The following is a 19,577-nucleotide window of genomic DNA, read 5'->3' on the forward strand; positions in this document are numbered from 1 at the left end:
ACTGAACAAGATGCAAAAATTAAAAGTAACATTGAATGTAGGCTTACCACTGGTTTGTAGTTTCATTGAAACTGGGCCTTAAATTAAAAAAAAAAACAACAACTTTTAGTCAGTAGTAATAAATCATTTAAAATGATGATGCAAGAGATATTTACATCAGCAGTCTAAGGATTTGATTTTGATATCAATTTATTTCATGCTACATATTTGCAGCTAAGGTATAAATGAAAGTAGATTTTTAGAAAGAGACAATGAAACATGTTTTAAACTGTGGATTTCAATCTAATGGAATATGTATGTATAGAAGTGAAGTGAAGGAATTAAAAGCTAAATCCACAAACCGTACTTTTTTGTTTGTGTTCTGACCAAAAAATTCAATGGCAAAGGTTTAAATGCAAAAACATCAATAATAATAAAATTTAAAAAAAAAACTTACCACTGAGTTTCATTTAAATCACTAAAAACAGACAGAAAGATTCAAATATATAAATAAAATGCACAAACTTGATTTTACTGTTGTACATGCTCGAATTCATGAGTAAACAGAAGCAAAATCAATGAAAGAGCAAATAAGGGTATTTTAAGTATTTTGATTTATCCTTAAATTACTGAAAATAAAAATCTTCCATTCCCTTTCATCCCTTAAATTATCAGTACAAATGGAGTAAACCCTCTCGGTGACTTGTAATTTCACACTTGTTTCACTTACATGGCATTGGAGGTGACAAAGAGGTCTGCATTGTCAAACAGTGCTACTTGTGGCCACTCCACCAGCAGCAGGAAGGTGAGCTGGATGAGCAGCATGAGGGCCAGCTTCCCTATGCTGCTGATCTGCAGGAACACGGAGCAGGCCAGCAGCGTCAGCAGCACGCTGTAGCTGAAATACTGACACAAACAGGAGGCAGCGGCGTCACAAGCACGCATCATCGACGATAGGTGTCAGGAAAACACAAACGCAAATCTGAGACTCTTCTTTTAAAGCGTGTGGACCGTTTGCTCACCTCAGGAAAGGGGCAGGAGGGGCCTCGGCTGGGGCAGATCTCTAGACCCCCCTCGATGGACACATTCAAGCTGCGGATCAGACAGGGAGTCACGGCAGAGGTGTTCAGCTTCTCAGCGACGCATTCAGCCAAACCCGTGGTGTCGCAGGCAAACTGCATGAAAGTGAAGCAGCACGACTTCAAACAATGTCGCACAAAGTTAGCAGATGCACTTAATTTGTTTAGCGATAACTTTGATCTCACCATATTAACGAAGGCAGAGATAAAGACGAGGATAATGGAGAATACTCCGACCAGCGTGCTGTTGGTGCGAGACTGGACAATCTTCTTCGAGACAGTCTGCATCGCAGCTGGAAAAATCTGCGAGCGGAAATGATGAACATGTTAAATACACGGTGAAGGCAAGAAAAAGAAAATGAGCGCAACATTTGGTATGGAGTCCAGGTGACCTGCTCTACCTTGATGCAAGAGTATATGGCACAGATGAAGAGGATGTTGGCGAGTATGATGAAGATACTGATGTAGATTCCCAGCATGACCGGGGTGCTGCAGGAAAGAATAGAGAACACAGATTATAAAAGGACATTTAGGGTTTTGTTTTACAATCATCATTATTATTATCTAAATCAGTTAAATTTCAGAAAAATACCCAGTTTATTTTTGGCATTTCATTTTCAAGGAAGAACCTTGAAAGACCCTTAAGGTTTTTCACAATATCAACATTTTTTAAAACAGTTTTTAAAAAACAAACAAACAATCAATCTAAATATATTTATACCAAAAAATCATGGTCTAAAACAGCGGTCCCTAACCACTGGTACCAGTCCGTGAGTCGCTTGGTACAGGGCCGCAAGAGTTGAGGCTTGGGTGTGAAATTTATGGTTTTCGGGGTTTTTATTGGTTTTTAGTGTTATTTTTTAAATGTTTTTATCGTTAACTCGGTTTCCCCAGGAGTTTTCCTATGTGTTATGAATAAATCTTCTTTTTTGGGGGTATCGGCACTGGTTTTATTTTGTTGTATTTATGCGCGGCACCTTAAAGGCCGGTCCGTGAAAATATTGTCGGACATAAATCGGTCCATGGCGCAAAAAAGGTTGGGGAACGCTGGTCTAAAATGAGTGTGGGGGCTTTAATCCATATTTGTGAACATCTGGAAAAGCCCAGCAGCATGACAGCCTGTAACTCTAAGGAGGTAGGATAACTAAAAGTGTACAACCAGTGAGTTCCTCATCAGTTCTTATTAGTCACTAAAGTGGGCGGAGCAACCCTTGGGCAGGTTCAGTTCACCAACATGTCGTTCAATCACGTTTTACTGGAACGATGATCATCAGTGGGGAAAGGTCAGACCAGCAGTCAGTTACACATCAGGAGTGATGTGTATAATAAACTGCACTCAATCAGCTGACAACAGGGGGCTCAAAGGTGACACAACTTGGACATAAAAGTGGATTTCAGGAGGAAACGTTGTTGCACTGTGAAAGTTTATATTGTCAAAACACATTGGAAGCTTAATAGGGGTGCAACGATACTCGTATCGATATTGAACTGTTCGATACAGTGCTTTCGGTATGTATGAACAATACAAAATTTGTAATTTATTTTATCAACTTTCCTTCTGACGATGCTGTCTGTGTTGAACGCTCAGTGGATCCACTGAGCGTTCAACACAGACAGCATCGTCAGAAGGAAAGTTGATAAAATAAATTACAAATTTTGTATTGTTCATACATACCGAAAGCACTGTATCGAACAGTTCAATATCGATACGAGTATCGTTGCACCCCTATTAAGCTTCCAATGTGTTTTGACAATATAAACTTTCACAGTGCAACAACGTTTCCTCCTGAAATCCACTTTTATGTCCAAGTTGTGTCACCTTTGAGCCCCCTGTTGTCAGCTGATTGAGTGCAGTTTATTATACACATCACTCCTGATGTGTAACTGACTGCTGGTCTGACCTTTCCCCACTGATGATCATCGTTCCAGTAAAACGTGATTGAACGACATGTTGGTGAACTGAACCTGCCCAAGGGTTGCTCCGCCCACTTTAGTGACTAATAAGAACTGATGAGGAACTCACTGGTTGTACACTTTTAGTTATCCTACCTCCTTAGAGTTACAGGCTGTCATGCTGCTGGGCTTTTCCAGATGTTCACAAATATGGATTAAAGCCCCCACACTCATTTTAGACCAGCGTTCCCCAACCTTTTTTGCGCCATGGACCGATTTATGTCCGACAATATTTTCACGGACCGGCCTTTAAGGTGCCGCGCATAAATACAACAAAATAAAACCAGTGCCGATACCCCCAAAAAAGAAGATTTATTCATAACACATAGGAAAACTCCTGGGGAAACCGAGTTAACGATAAAAACATTTAAAAAATAACACTAAAAACCAATAAAAACCCCGAAAACCATAAATTTCACACCCAAGCCTCAACTCTTGCGGCCCTGTACCAAGCGACTCACGGACTGGTACCAGTGGTTAGGGACCGCTGTTTTAGACCATGATTTTTTGGTATAAATATATTTAGATTGATTGTTTGTTTGTTTTTTAAAAACTGTTTTAAAAAATGTTGATATTGTGAAAAACCTTAAGGGTCTTTCAAGGTTCTTCCTTGAAAATGAAATGCCAAAAATAAACTGGGTATTTTTCTGAAATTTAACTGATTTAGATAATAATAATGATGATTGTAAAACAAAACCCTAAATGTCCTTTTATAATCTGTGTTCTCTATTCTTTCCTGCAGCACCCCGGTCATGCTGGGAATCTACATCAGTATCTTCATCATACTCGCCAACATCCTCTTCATCTGTGCCATATACTCTTGCATCAAGGTAGAGCAGGTCACCTGGACTCCATACCAAATGTTGCGCTCATTTTCTTTTTCTTGCCTTCACCGTGTATTTAACATGTTCATCATTTCCGCTCGCAGATTTTTCCAGCTGCGATGCAGACTGTCTCGAAGAAGATTGTCCAGTCTCGCACCAACAGCACGCTGGTCGGAGTATTCTCCATTATCCTCGTCTTTATCTCTGCCTTCGTTAATATGGTGAGATCAAAGTTATCGCTAAACAAATTAAGTGCATCTGCTAACTTTGTGCGACATTGTTTGAAGTCGTGCTGCTTCACTTTCATGCAGTTTGCCTGCGACACCACGGGTTTGGCTGAATGCGTCGCTGAGAAGCTGAACACCTCTGCCGTGACTCCCTGTCTGATCCGCAGCTTGAATGTGTCCATCGAGGGGGGTCTAGAGATCTGCCCCAGCCGAGGCCCCTCCTGCCCCTTTCCTGAGGTGAGCAAACGGTCCACACGCTTTAAAAGAAGAGTCTCAGATTTGCGTTTGTGTTTTCCTGACACCTATCGTCGATGATGCGTGCTTGTGACGCCGCTGCCTCCTGTTTGTGTCAGTATTTCAGCTACAGCGTGCTGCTGACGCTGCTGGCCTGCTCCGTGTTCCTGCAGATCAGCAGCATAGGGAAGCTGGCCCTCATGCTGCTCATCCAGCTCACCTTCCTGCTGCTGGTGGAGTGGCCACAAGTAGCACTGTTTGACAATGCAGACCTCTTTGTCACCTCCAATGCCATGTAAGTGAAACAAGTGTGAAATTACAAGTCACCGAGAGGGTTTACTCCATTTGTACTGATAATTTAAGGGATGAAAGGGAATGGAAGATTTTTATTTTCAGTAATTTAAGGATAAATCAAAATACTTAAAATACCCTTATTTGCTCTTTCATTGATTTTGCTTCTGTTTACTCATGAATTCGAGCATGTACAACAGTAAAATCAAGTTTGTGCATTTTATTTATATATTTGAATCTTTCTGTCTGTTTTTAGTGATTTAAATGAAACTCAGTGGTAAGTTTTTTTTTTAAATTTTATTATTATTGATGTTTTTGCATTTAAACCTTTGCCATTGAATTTTTTGGTCAGAACACAAACAAAAAAGTACGGTTTGTGGATTTAGCTTTTAATTCCTTCACTTCACTTCTATACATACATATTCCATTAGATTGAAATCCACAGTTTAAAACATGTTTCATTGTCTCTTTCTAAAAATCTACTTTCATTTATACCTTAGCTGCAAATATGTAGCATGAAATAAATTGATATCAAAATCAAATCCTTAGACTGCTGATGTAAATATCTCTTGCATCATCATTTTAAATGATTTATTACTACTGACTAAAAGTTGTTGTTTTTTTTTTTAATTTAAGGCCCAGTTTCAATGAAACTACAAACCAGTGGTAAGCCTACATTCAATGTTACTTTTAATTTTTGCATCTTGTTCAGTTACTATAATGTATTTTGCCCAATTTTAAACATCACCTTTCTTTAAATGTTATTTTCTTGTTGATCTTTTGCTTGTTTCTTTCTCTGTTTAATGTTTTTTTGTAGTCTTTCTTTAATCTCACTGCTTGTCATTCTCTCCGCAGCTCGTTTGTTGTGACCAAAGTGTCCCTGAGGGTCATGACTCCAGTGATCCTCACAGTTTTTGTCCTGGCACTGTACCTGCACGCCCAACAGGTTGAATCTACTGCACGCCTCGACTTCCTGTGGAAATTACAGGTATGGACATCAGGGTCCGCTAGAGGGCGCCACCTGACAATGTTAACCTAAAAGATCTTCCATTAATACCTCAAACATGTCCATGAGTAAAAAGTTGATAGAGCTGTTGTATGGTTAATTGAAATTAATTATTATATTATTATATCACTGTGTCTATAAGAGCTGATTTAGTTCATAAATAACCTCTATTTCCAGGCCACAGAGGAGAAGGAGGAGATGGAGGAGCTGCAAGCCTACAATCGTCGCCTCCTCCATAATATCCTACCGAAGGACGTAGCTGCTCACTTCCTGGCACGTGAGCGGCGTAACGACGAGCTGTATTACCAGTCCTGTGAGTGTGTAGCCGTCATGTTTGCCTCCATCAGCAACTTCTCCGAGTTCTACGTGGAGCTGGAGGCCAATAATGAGGGAGTAGAGTGCCTCCGGCTGCTTAACGAGATCATCGCAGACTTTGATGAGGTAAACTCAGCCTGTCTCGGAAGGCCGCGTGTGATCGTCATTTGTTTATCAGGTGCAGTCACCATCTGTGATCTCCTTACTTCTCAGATCATCAGTGAGGAGAAGTACAGGCAGCTAGAGAAGATCAAGACCATCGGTTCCACCTACATGGCAGCGTCAGGTCTGAACGACTCCACCTATGACAAAGAAGGCCGTTCCCATATTACTGCACTAGCTGACTATGCCATGAGACTGAGAGAGCAGATGAAATATATCAACGAGCATTCCTTCAACAACTTCCAGATGAAGATAGGTAAGAGGAAGTTAGAGGAGGAAACACGGTGGTTATACATTGCTGGTTTTGTTGGTGCAGTTTAACTTTTTTTTGTTTTTTGTCTTGGATTGACAGGTCTGAACATTGGGCCGGTGGTTGCGGGGGTTATTGGAGCACGGAAACCTCAATATGATATCTGGGGAAACACAGTCAATGTGGCCAGTCGTATGGATAGCACAGGTGTACCTGACTGCATACAGGTAGGTTTCTTGTAACTAATAAAATCAGCCCGGATAGGTTATTAGGGAGCAATCAAATATCACTGGGTGGATTTGATGGTAATATTTTATATCTGCACATTTATAGATTGCTGTAGAAATGTGAAATAAAAACACTTTAGAGATAAGATGTCCAGGTGTGCTTTAATACTGAAATGAAATAATATAGAAACAACGATGAAAACAGAACAAAAACAAAATTTAAAGCAATAAAAAACGCAGGACTGCACATAAGTAACAAATACAGGACACATGCAGGACTATTTATACACAGAGGACAAACAGGAAGTAAAAGAAACCAAAACTTCAAAGTAAAATAAGAAATAACCAAAGAAGACCAATAGAGATATGAATACAAGTACTTAGCAGAATGTAAGAGACCTACATGAACACAAAGGGAACAAAGCGTAAACGCAGAAATGAGACTGAGGGAGGCACAACGCAGGGAACAAGACTACTATGCAAACAATAGACAATAGACAAGGCTCAAACAAGAACACAAGAGACATCACAGAACTGAAAGAGTAAAGTAACAGCAAGAGACTTGATATAATGATATTAAAGATCACAGTATACTAGAACAATAAAGAAGTAAAAACTCACAAAACTAACATTAGTCAAATAAAAATTGGAACTCAAAGCAGCTTACTATTTGCATTTTTTTCTGAGAGAAATTTATTGAGCAGATATTGAGCTTTTTAGTTGCTGAGTGCTTCTCTAAACTCAGCAGCCTTTTGCTTACTGTGTCTCTCTTCAGTTTAGTGCTGAAGTGTTTGTGGACAGTGGATTTCCCCCCCGTAAAAACTGGCAAAAGCTACTGCTAGCATTGTAAAGTTGTAAACAGTGAGATAAAATTTGTTTTAAAACTTTTATCTATTAGCGGAAGCTGAGACACTGTCTTAAATGTGAAAAACAAAACAAAACCAGAATATAATTTTAAAAAAACCCCAAAAAGACCAACAAAGCAGGCCTCAAATATCTCAGTTTCAACATTTCACATATGATTTTTTTTTTTAAATATTTTTGGTAAGATTTAGTGGTATGAGTGTTATTATTTACATTTTAACCAGCATAAATACGATTTAAATTAAAAGTTGCTTAATTCAGTTTTAAATGTAAAGATTTCTTGACTTCATTTTGTCAGCTTCATAATAAAAGTTTATCAGTGCAAAAACAGACGAAGAGTTTGAAGTGACTGCTTTTAAAATATTGCGCTCTTTTGTAAATCGTTGTGTACATCTTTTCACAGGTGACCACAGACCTCTACCAGGTGCTTGTAAGCAAAGGCTACGTGCTTGAGTGTCGTGGGGTCGTAAAGGTAAAAGGTAAAGGCGAAATGACAACCTACTTCCTGAATGATGGGCCGCCCAACAGTTAGCAGCCAAGACAGCGGCAGCAGCAGCAGATGCTGGGATGACCCCCCCACTGCAAGGACACGGCACCACTGAGCGAGGACTCGCGGTGTGAGCGAGCGGCTAAGAACTAGAGACGCCACCACTTGAATCCCGAGCAAAGAGGGGAAAAAAGAGAAACTTTGAAGACTTCAAACGGAAAGTGTTCTAGATGAGAGGAAAATGTTCTCGTTTGACGGCCGTTTTGGATCCCGTACATGTCGAAGGACACGTGTTTTTCTCATGTCTAGCCTCTCTCTCAGGCTTCTTGAAAGATGCAAAGTCTGTTTATTTAAAACGCCTTTTAGCCTGTGTCAAAAGAAGATTAACGCTGTACATACGGCTACTTTTTTATTTTACTTTGGGTCTTTTTGTTCGTTTATTTTCTTATTCTGTATTTTCTTTTTTTAATTTCACATGAATTACAAACAGGTACTCATGTTTTATTTCTGCATTAATTATTTATTTCGATCTCGATGTTTTGTGCAAAAAGGGTCCTTTGTGAAAAAGTGTGGAAACATACGGGCACAAATATCCAGTTTATTACACGTTTTTTAAGTGTGTATGTACATGCATATTTGTGTGTGTATGAATATATGTATAAACTGAGGAGGAATATATTGACCAAAGACTAAAGTATTTACTAAAAGCAAGGCAAGACGTGTGGATATGTTCTTGCTAGAGTTAGCAATGATCTCCGCCTCTGTTATTTAAGCAGAGGGCCTGAACCCTCCGTCTTTCTGCCCAAATGCTGGCCACAAAGTCTGCTCCCTCCCTTTTTTAGACTATGTACAAAACATTTATTTCGTCTGTCATTCAGGCAGCAAAGAGCATATCACGAACCCTAAATTCAAACGCTGACCTCGATTGTTAAATTAGGTTAACTTAAAACTGACTAAAGACGACTAAGGATGTTATCAGAAGGTTATACCTGAGCAGTAAAAGTAGAGCCAGCCAGGATTTGGCCCCTCTTCATCCTCACTTCACATCCGATTGGTTCCTTAGAGCTTGAGCCGTTTTTTCGGCCGTGACAGTACACCGACATCGACTGCTCCTTCCCTTTCAGAGAGGTATTGTTTTGGTACAGATGGAAATGAAGGAACTTAGATCCGAGACCCGTTCCAGAGCCTTCGGGGGGAGGGGGAGAAACTTTGGATTTCAATGCATCGGTATCGCACAGCCTGATTCTTCTATGAAGAAGAAATAGATGAAGGAAATTAATATATATTGATTTTAACTGAATACTGTGCTTTGTAATCCTGAAGGGGCATAACTATTTTCACTGTGAGGTTTTTATGATACAATGAAACTGCTTTCTTGCCAAACATAACTGCTTTGAAGCATGTCTGATTGTGGTATCTGGTTTTCATTTTTGTTCGTTTTCAGCGTAGGGTATTTTGTATCACTTCTGTATCCATCATTTGTATATTCTTAATGTTGTTATTATTATGATGATTCTGATTAATTATTATGCTTAATATGATGACTCCATTCCGATGAAGAGGATCAAAGACCAGCACGCTTTCTTGTAAAATGCCAGTCGTAAAGCTCCAGCTCACTGGTACCAACTGATCAACTGCAGCCAATGAGTTCTGCTGTTCAGTCCTGATGTACAGTACAGTATTTTTAAGCTGACGATAGGTGTGATCATGTATAGTAAGTAATAACCATTAGCTGCCTTTGCAGCAGAGCCCAAGTGGTGTATGCTCACATAAGCATAGCAGTAAACACACACACATTTACAAATGAATCACTGTGCTTTTTTTGTTTTTTGCTCTTTTTTTTTTGTTTGTTTGTTTTTAATTCATGCCACTACTGCAGTATTGTAAATCTCAGCCAGGCTTTTCGGTGACCTCCACACACGTTAAAGTTCTCAGTGGTAACAAACAGCATCCCTCGTGTTACGCTGTTTAAAGAGGACAAGGTCGAGTTGGTAGGCCTTCACATGTTTTCTCTCCTATTACACCCGCCTCAGCGGAAAATGAAAGCACTGATTGCTGAGTCTGATTGCCTTAAGTTGACATAAAACAAATCACAGATTAACACTAAATGGGAAGTGTGCTTGCTTTCCCTGCCTGGACCGCTAATGTTCGGGCAGAGAGAGAGAAAGAGGGACAAGGGCTTGTCGACATTATTATTTTTTTTTTTTACGTTAACTTTCTCATCGTTGTAAAGGTCTTGGTTCCCCCGGGCGCAGCTTTCTGTTAATTTGTAGGATCAGCCCTGACTCAGCTCTTCCCTCACACTTAGCAGTGGCAACCAACAGTTGATCACGTTTGTACCAAAGCCAGCTCACGCAGCCTTGTGCTTTTGGTCCCTCCTGTGCAATGATACTCGGGCTCGCGTCTAGAGGACAGTAATGCAACGGAGATCACCAACTATCACATGAACTGTGACCAATGAAGAGTGATTCGTATAAAGCAAAGAGTTTATAAAATGCACTTGAGTTTATTATAAAGATGTTCATTGTATGTATTCTATTTCTATTGGCTGTCCATAGACTTGTGTTGATTGTTAACTCTTGGGATGCTTTTGGGAGGGGAAGGGAAGAGGAGAGGGAAGGAAGGTTTGTCCCCATACTACTGAAACAGTGTTTTTGCTCAGGCCTGATGAATCCTTCCGTATTTGTTTTTGTTTTATTTGTATTTTTCCCTGAGTTGGAAGAGTTGAAAAGGGGATTTTTTTTTTGTTGTTTTGTTTTTTGCAAAGTTTTGAAGGACGAGAAGAGTTGAGGACTATGACAAAGAGAAAAATAACATTTCCCCTTGAAGAAAAAAATAAAAAAAAATCAATGGCTGTTTTGTGTGACTGTATTTTTGCTCCTGATGCTGAATGTGACTCAGTCATTATCTTTGCTTTATAGAAACCTCCAGTAGTCTTAGCTTCCCTAAACCTTATTCTGCCAGAGGTTTTTTCCTGTTAAAAATGAGTTATTCCTTCCCACTGTCACCAAGTGCTTGCTCATAGGGTGCTGTCTAATTATTGGGGTTTTTTTTCTCTATTATTGTAGGGTCTTTACAATATAAAGCACCTTAAGGTGGCTGTTGTGATATATAATTAAAACTAAATTGACCTGAGTTCCTTTTTTGTAAGAAAAAAGGGTTTTAGATCACATTTTTTATGTAGGGAGACCTTAAATCCATCATTTTTATGTGTAGGAAACAAGCCTTCAAACCAAGGTATTCTCAAAGGTAAAGGGCAACAGCAGCAGGAAACATGAGAAAAGACTCCTGATGATCAGTGCACCAACATTATCGGCATATATAAGCTGCTGAGGGCAGCACAGTGGCGTAACGGTTAGTGCTTTTACCTCCCAGCAAGTATTTCCTGTGTTTAAATCCACCATCTGTTCAGGGCCTTACTGTGTGGTGTTTACATGTATTTCAGCTTCCTCCTACAGTCTGAAGACATGCAGTTAGTGGGGTTAATTGGTTCACATAGATTGACCATAGGTATGAATGTGAATGGTTGTCTGTCTCACTGTGTTAGCCCTTTGAGAGACTGGCCAAGGTGTACCCTGCCACTTACCCTATGGGAGCCGGGATAAGCTCCAGCCCCTCTGACCTTTGAGGGTCAGATTCATTGACCTCAAATTGGATAAGGGGAAATAACTGGGTGGATATTACCGATTTCTAACTGTTGGTATCTGTTATGGCCACAGGCTTTTGTGCAAGGTTTGCCGTGTGTGTGTGTGTGTGTGTGTGTGTGTGTGTGTGTGTGTGTGTGTGTGTGTGTGTTGCAGGAGTTTCCTGGAAAACCTGGCCCTCCACATCCGGCCAGGGACATTTGAACCCTGCCTTTTGAGACCTCGGCCTGTCTTCACTCCGACTACTCCTTTGCTAACAGTGTTTGCACCGCCTCCATGCAATGGCAACCCTGTTTGTTTTGTTTTGTTTTGTTTTATTTGACCTATTATCTTAATTCAGTTTCTAAACATACAACTGCCATCCATTCATGGCTTTCACCACTGATACAGCCTTACATGAACCATGATTATTACTAAGTTTAATAAACCTTTGGTAATCCCTATTCAGTGGGTGGTGTGACTCCATTCTTTGTTGTGGCCTTTGAGGCAGTCATAATAGCACCAGCATGTATAACAGCCAACAAATGAGCATGAAGAGACAGGAGAAACCATTCACAGCACAAACACAGAAACTAGCTGACCTGAGTATAAACGGAAAGGGAAATCTTTTTATGTTTTGTGTTTCTCAAAGAAATAAATTGTGACACGATTAGATTTCAGGGAACAAACCCGTTATCATTCTGCTGAAGGATCCCAGTGTCAGCCCATACTGTACTGATTTCACTGCTTCAGCACTGGAGGAGGTAAATATATTTCAGACACATAAGAAATAGGAAGCCTCAGTCATCACATACTAGTTGGCAGTTTTGATTTCCAGTGCCAAACAGGAAGTCTTCAAGGACTGGGTTTCAGGATCAGTTACTGCAACTTGTGAACTTGCGGTCATGCATACTTTATGAGATGAATATATAAGAGATTAAATTCGCTCAAACATGTGTTTATATTCCCAGATTCCAGCACAGAAGTGACAGAATCCCTCATCTGGTGTAACAGAGCTGAAACCTTTGTAGACTTACTTTCTGAGTCTACAAACACTGCTTACACACTGCTTTTTTATGACTTAAATTGAAATATGTACTTTCAAACTTAATTATATTTTTTTAACTGTAAGTAACCAACCTTAATTACCATGAGCATCTCAACTCTGAAAGTAATTGTAAGAGTTATTATTTGATTATTTTAGGAATCACTGCACTTACACATGGCTCCTTAACAAAGGGGATGTTGCTGACATGGTTTTGCTGTGGTGAAACCCAAAACCCACATCTTAAATCTTTTCTCTTTGTCTTCTTATGGGGCTGTTTTAATGCCATGTAAATGAGAACCACTGGTGAAAAAAAATCTTAATTTGTTGCCAAGGTTGGTACTTTAAAGAAAAAAAAAACTGGCTAAAAAGGTGAAATTAGATGCCTTTTTTAAAGGCTTTGTATGACTTAATAAATGGAGATATTAAATAATGCAATACAGCAATGAACACAACTAACACATGAATTATGGTAAAACTTCAATTCACGTTAATCATTTTAAAAGAGCTCATTATCTTTAATTATGCAACTTTTTTCATACTAGGCAATGACATCACAAGAATATCAGGCGTGAGTTTAATGTAAGTTGTTTTGGAAGTCTTAAAACATATCAGCACGTCATGGCATGGAATGAAAAATGAACTGTTAGCTGGCATTATCTCTTTTCCTTTCAAAAAGGATGCTCCAGTGTATCCTCTGTGTAAGGAGGTAATACAAGAATCGCCAAAGCGACTCTAATGGTGACTATAATGGTGAGTTCCATTTGAAGCTGGAATTTCTGAGTTCCCGAGAGGAATTTTTAATTGCAATGCCCATTTATATATCAAATACTTTTCAAGATAAATATATATTTTTAGATGGTCCGTCAGCCCACTTGCACCATCTTTTTCCCACACTTTGAAATCTGAGGCAATGTTTGAACATGATTACCTCAAAAACCAATGGTCTTTCTTACCATAAAAATAAATCATGACCTATAATTTGGGACGGATACATAAAAAAAAAAAATATCAGAAAATGCATTTGCCATGCAATGTGGAACAAATATGCAAGTAGTCTTGTAAAGTTCCATATTTGAGCACACAAAAAAGAAATTAACAATGCAAAAAATGACTAGTGGCAATCTGTAAATTGTATATGCAAACTAAAACATGCAAAACATTTTCTAAAAATGATTTTTTTTAGTGATAAAAATTATGGAAATGCTCTTTTCATTCAACTTTCATGCTGGATTTAGCAAATATGACACAAGTTATACCACAGAAACAACAATATCAGCAGATCTGAACAGAAAAAATATCCAAATAGTTTCCAAACTGTAATCAAATTAAAATTGAGACAATAACTTAAAATATATGTGTACTTTTTTCATTTTTCACACCCACTTTATATGCATGCACATTGGCCTGGAAGGGTCAGATAAGTCATACTGAGTATAAAAAATAATAAGAGGCATTATAATTCAACAAGTAAAAATAAACACAGAAAAAAATATTAAATGTATTGAAAAAAACTAGTAACTCATCTGAAATGACTAGTCTTCAAGGAAAAGTTGCTGTGTCCAGATGATTTAAACACAAAAATGATGACAGAAATCAGATAGTTGCCCAGAAAATGTTCTAAAAATTCAATGATCTGAGATGTAAGGACCCTTATTGTTAGTGATGCATCAATGGCCCTGTACCTTACTATGGAGTAAAGCAAATCCTGTTTTTCCTTGCTTTAACAACTTTAAGACTGAATACCCTTTTGTTTTTCTCCAATGAGCAACCCTCCAACATTTTTACACCTCCAAAAACTGGCTGAGCAGTAACTTTCTACAAAGGCTTAATACTGTACATGTCATTCAAAGAATTACTTAAATGTAAAAAAAAAGAGAGCACGCTCATTACAAAAATAGGCTTAACACTATTGCATGAGGCAAAAAAAAAAACAACCAACCTCTAAAAGTGTGCATGTTGTCAGTTTAATTTCACATTTTCACATCATGTTTGTTGCTGTTTTTATGTGTGAGGTAAATTGTGTTACTGCAAAAGTTTTCATAACAGGCTGAAGTTCGGGTCCGTCTTTAACATTTCTTTAACAAACCTGTGAAAGTAATAAAAACAAGTTCACTCACATGTTATAAAAAATAAAACAAAAAAATTATTTGATTTGAAAATGTTACATACTTGGTCATTTCGCTGTTCTTTCGAGGAAACCGTCTGACTAGCATCCATGGCTCAGGGTTCTTGGACACCATCCAGCCATACCTCTGGCTCTCTGTCAGAGGCACCATGTAGAGCTGGTTTGGAGCTGGAGAACAGAGGAAACCAAGGCTCTCATTGTTTGATGCAGCTGTTTACTCATCAACATTCACATCTGTTATATTTACTCACATCTAGGTGTTTGAAGCCGCTTGATCATCGCTTCGCATCTCTCATGGCTCCCATTGTGTATGTCAGTGCTGCGGGGAAGAGGCTGGTCGGAAAGTTGGCAGTCCTCTACACATCTGAGGCGTCTCGGTTGTTCTTGAAGAGAAGGTGGCATCCCGGCTTTGATGTTGCTGTTGCCATCTGTAATGAGATATGTTACCACTGCTGTTACAACTAAATATGGTCTAATAAAGCTTGTCAATGGCCCTAAAGGACAATATTAAGTTGCCTGCTGCTACAATCAATCTAATAGAGCAAATTTGGGGATTTGACGGATACACATCAGGGATGTGCAGCAACTGTGTGATGGCATCATGTCAATATGGACCAAAATCTCTGAGGAATATTTCCAGCGCCTTGTTGGATCGATGCCACAAAGAATAAAGGCAGTTCTGAAGGCAAAGGGGAGAAGCAATTACTGAGTGTGATTTAATTCTATTTTACTGACCAAATAAAAAGTCAAGAGATTGTGAAAATAAATTAGGTATTAATAAATTAAAATCAAAGTTCATGGTGTAGACATAAATCAAATGTCTACACCATGAACTCCAAATACAGATTGCTATCTTTTATTCTTTTTGAAGAGTTTTGAAATTATGAGCCAATTTTCCACTTTGCTAAACCTTTAGGTAACTCTAGGCCAAAAGACAACCGAGCCCCGCTTTCAGACCTATTGTTCACATAAGCGAAAGCAAAGCTCTCCTTACCGTTAGGATTAGACGGTCCCCGGGGATTCACTATCATTCTATCGCCTATCGGGTTCTGATAACCCAGGTATGTCAAACCAAAAAAGGTCATAACGTTGCACAGTTTGTCTGCCCGAACCTGCCGTAGAGACACACCAGAGACAAAACCCCCTGTAAATAAACCAGAACTTTCCGTTTACACATAACCAGGGCAACAAGCCCCGCCTACCCGGAACCAACTTAATGATAAATAACTTGCTAGATTTCAAAGATGTCTGGTGCGAGTTAGGGCTGTTGCATATCTGTTGGATTCACATCATTACAAAGAAAAAATCTGTAATCATATTGGCATAAAAAAGGTTCAGTTAGAAAAGACAAAACAGATAGTGATTATAAAATTGTGTTTCGCTAACGTTATGAAGAATTTCTTTTTACTACTGATACTGATATATCTCAAAAGCAGTAAATTTAATTTCTAAGGGTTTCTAAGGGTTCAAAATTCACTGTTCTACAATTTTCAAATAACTCTATAACTAAAATCTGTGTGGGCTGTCACACATTTAACATTTCACACAAATAATTTAAACCGCCTGGCATACAAAACAATGTCAGGAAGTCAGAAGTAGTTAGTGATCTGTAAATATTTGGTCCAGATCACCTGAAGGCATTTAAGCACAGCCAGTTCCCAGATGAACTAAAACTAAAAATACGAGGTGTTTTGCTGTATATATCAACAAAATTTTAAAAGCCATTGATTAATGGGTAAAACCCTATGTAGAAAAAGTAACAATTTATAACTCAATGTCTTTATAACTCACTTTTAGACTAACAACTTCACCTATGATATCGTAAAGGTTAGAAATGCTTATTTCTAACAATGCATTGATATACACTGCATACATGTTATACAAAAATAGAATATTTGCTGTATGATGTTATTTAAACTGTGTTTGTGATCTAATTTTATATACAATATTAAAAATAACTCTTGCAGTAAAAGATAAAAAGGATATAAGTAAAGTGTGAAAACAGTAAAAATCCAAGTTAAAAGAATAGAAAATTAAAGACAATTAACAAGCTAAGACAAGAGACAGCGAAGAAAACATGTAAAAGCTGTGGAATAAATAAAACATCTCTTCCAAACGATAAACCGGTTTGAGCAGTTGTTGTTCTTTTTGATTGATTAAATTGTTTCCTACTACCAGCCAAATTACACGTTCAAAAAACAATAATGGATGGGTTCAACACTTAGACCCATATAGGGATATGGGTAATGTGTAAGTGCTGATTAGAATTTACAATATAAACATTGTGTTAACTGCAGTAATTGTTCTGTAGATCATTATTTTCACATATATTTATTTTATATTATTTGTAAACACTTCTTACTCAATCATAGATGAAAATAAATATCATATGAAATCTGGTACATGGAAATTGAGTTTAATAATATACTTACTATAACAAAAAAAAGCATGCTGGTGGGTTTTATTTAAAGACCATTCAGCACATTTGCCAGCAATAAATGATTTTCTTTATGACTTAGTAAGTAAGTAAAACTTTATATAATTGCTTTCTTAAAGATTTTTACTGTTTTCTCTCATTTTTTCTGCTCTGTTTTATGTCAGCACTACCTTGTGCTCATCATGTGCTTCTTCAGCCATCAATTCACCCGATCAGTAAAGTTAGCGATCACCGGCTTTTTGAATTTGCTGTTCATTTCATACTACATCATTTACAAAGCCCCTCCACAACCACCACACCTCCCTTTGGTAGTGTGGGGAGACTCAGGGGACTCATCCTTGAGCATAATAGCGTGTTCCCAGATTCTTCAGGTCTCAGCTGTTCTCCTAGACTTTACCTTAAAGAGGAGCTCAAGCCTCAACTTCAGATGCCTCTCCAAGATTCCAGGGCACCGGGCGCAAATGATAAAGACCATAAAGGGAAAGTAAAATGGACTAAGAAAAACCAGTTTAACCAGTTTGCCGGTGATTGTATCTCCCTCCACTGTGATCTGGGCAAAGACACACAAGCTCTAAAGTGAATAACCACACTGGTTGCTTTTTTCATGACTGCAGACACACACTCACACAACAGTGAGTGTCTGCAGTCATGAACATTACAAAACATGGTTTAGTCTCTGTAATAGTTTGGGGTCCACTCATGCTAGTGGTGTTGGGGATCTTGTCAAAATTGATGGAATTATGAACGCAGAAATGCGCCGTCAGATTTTGATCCATCATGTAATACCACATTAAAGCATCTGATTGGAAATTGCTTCATTTTTCAGCATGACAACGATCCCATACACATTATCAGTACAGTAGAGGTATACCTGGATAGAAAAACAGAGTGGAATCCTATCAGTGGTCTCTGGGTCATGACTGCTTCAATATTATTCAATATTAGTGAAGCAGTCATCTGTTATCTTGACAGAAAATGGAACAAAAGGCAACCAACATTTAAAGAAGAGCTTTGAACGTCCTTTAAGAAGCCCAGAGAACTATTTCTAAAGACTACTTAAAGAAATGACAAGAAAGCTTGCCTAAGTGAGTTCAGGCTGTGTTGAAGAATAAAGGTGGTCATACCAAATATTGGCTGTCAAGTTAGAATTATACAAACTCTCTTTTTCCCTTACATACTGTATTTCTATGTGTGTGACTCGAGATTTTGCACAGTACTGTACCCCTTGTTAAAAATCTAGTACGGGTTAACTTTCAGTTTGGCTCTGACAGCTGTTTGAAACGGATGTTTTGGCGTTGTCCTGGCCTCCCGACCACCAGTGTGATCATAGTGTTTCATAATGAGGCCTGGTCCGCTCTCCTCAGGACGGTCCACAGTGTCTTACACACAGCTCCTGCTGCCCTGCTCACAGAGATCTTACTGGAGGATGATGCCAGCACAGATGGTGAGTGCATTCACAGTACTGCATGATGAAGCTGTTGTAATTCTATTCACACTGCACATCAGTGGTTCTTCAAACCTTATTTTACTGTCATTGCTTGCATTTAAAACACACACTTTACCTATGAAGAAAGTACTTAGAAGATTATTGGGAATATTAGCAGTAAAGTGTGTTTGCTGGACATGTATATTGGCAGGTATATTGCTTCTGAGAGGACAAAAAGACTGTGACATTAATTGATCTTTTCCATATGCAACCATTTTCTAAAGCACATATCCAATTCCCAGGTGCCATCAGATCCATTATTCAGAAAGAGAGATGCTACACTTGGGCTGGGTTACCAGGTCATCACAGAGAAACAAGCAATAATTCAGATCTTCGGCCAATTTAGTTAAACTAAGTTAAACTAACAAGTTAAACTAAGATGCATCTCTTTGGTGGAAGTCAAGATAGAGTCAACCCTTGGAAAGAAAAGCGTTTGGGCTTCTTTAAGTTGCTTGAAGACATTTCACCTCTCATCCAAGAAGCTTCTTCACTTCTGAGGTCAAATGGTGAAGACTCCCAGATTTAAGCCCCATGGGAGTGTCGACCCAAGAAGGACAAATGATCCTAATCATTTACCTTTACAATACCTAATCACATGAGCGAAGGTGTGAAAATGGGTGTAGGTCACAATCAGCAATCACAATAAGGTTTCAGGTGAACTCATTGTGAGACCTTGCCCCACCCTATTAGGTGATTTCCTGAGGTTAAAAGGCCCAGGATGTTAGTGGGGGTTAAGGCGTCTTTGAAGGGATCTCAAAACTGGATTATAGATGGCAGACAGTTTGTGTCAGACCCAGCCACAAAAAACTAGTTCATCCCAAAGACAAAACTCCTTGTCTTCAAGCAACTTAAGGAAGTCCAGACACTTTTCTTTCCAAGCTCCTTAGACTACGATGACTTGACCTGGATGACTGAGAACCTTTACAGACATTATTCAACCCATAAACAGAGAGGCCGCAG

At 38.7% G+C, this 19,577-nt stretch overlaps 3 protein-coding genes across 3 annotated transcripts in view; 1 reads left to right on the forward strand and 2 right to left on the reverse strand.

The window, feature by feature from the left end:
- Positions 1 to 10,906, forward strand: part of adcy6a (adenylate cyclase 6a) — a 56,763-nt gene extending 45,857 nt beyond the window's left edge. The window contains exons 14-24 of the mRNA XM_014334824.2: positions 3,754 to 3,841; positions 3,940 to 4,056; positions 4,147 to 4,299; positions 4,416 to 4,591; positions 4,844 to 4,864; positions 5,224 to 5,253; positions 5,443 to 5,575; positions 5,771 to 6,034; positions 6,122 to 6,326; positions 6,423 to 6,547; positions 7,815 to 10,906. Coding sequence (XP_014190310.1) covers positions 3,754 to 3,841; positions 3,940 to 4,056; positions 4,147 to 4,299; positions 4,416 to 4,591; positions 4,844 to 4,864; positions 5,224 to 5,253; positions 5,443 to 5,575; positions 5,771 to 6,034; positions 6,122 to 6,326; positions 6,423 to 6,547; positions 7,815 to 7,943 — 1,441 coding nt within the window. The 3' untranslated portion in view covers positions 7,944 to 10,906. The remainder of the gene's footprint in view (positions 1 to 3,753; positions 3,842 to 3,939; positions 4,057 to 4,146; positions 4,300 to 4,415; positions 4,592 to 4,843; positions 4,865 to 5,223; positions 5,254 to 5,442; positions 5,576 to 5,770; positions 6,035 to 6,121; positions 6,327 to 6,422; positions 6,548 to 7,814) is intronic.
- Positions 503 to 1,846, reverse strand: LOC121814851 (adenylate cyclase type 5-like). Its single transcript, XM_042222681.1, has 4 exons — positions 1,460 to 1,846; positions 1,245 to 1,361; positions 1,002 to 1,154; positions 503 to 885 (listed from the first exon to the last, which is right to left on the reverse strand). The coding sequence occupies exons 1-4, from the start codon at positions 1,535 to 1,537 to the stop codon at positions 706 to 708; spliced, it is 528 nt and encodes a 175-aa protein (XP_042078615.1). The 5' UTR covers positions 1,538 to 1,846; the 3' UTR covers positions 503 to 705.
- Positions 10,907 to 14,511: 3,605 nt separating the features above from the next.
- LOC121814852 (testis-expressed protein 49-like) lies at positions 14,512 to 15,893 on the reverse strand. Its single transcript, XM_042222704.1, has 4 exons — positions 15,689 to 15,893; positions 14,946 to 15,122; positions 14,739 to 14,862; positions 14,512 to 14,655 (listed from the first exon to the last, which is right to left on the reverse strand). The coding sequence occupies exons 1-4, from the start codon at positions 15,777 to 15,779 to the stop codon at positions 14,607 to 14,609; spliced, it is 441 nt and encodes a 146-aa protein (XP_042078638.1). The 5' UTR covers positions 15,780 to 15,893; the 3' UTR covers positions 14,512 to 14,606.
- Positions 15,894 to 19,577: the final 3,684 nt, after the last annotated feature.

Source organism: Haplochromis burtoni, unplaced genomic scaffold (assembly GCF_018398535.1).
Source record: "Haplochromis burtoni strain Fernald_Lab_line unplaced genomic scaffold, NCSU_Asbu1 Contig_91, whole genome shotgun sequence".
Taxonomy (NCBI): domain Eukaryota; kingdom Metazoa; phylum Chordata; class Actinopteri; order Cichliformes; family Cichlidae; genus Haplochromis; species Haplochromis burtoni.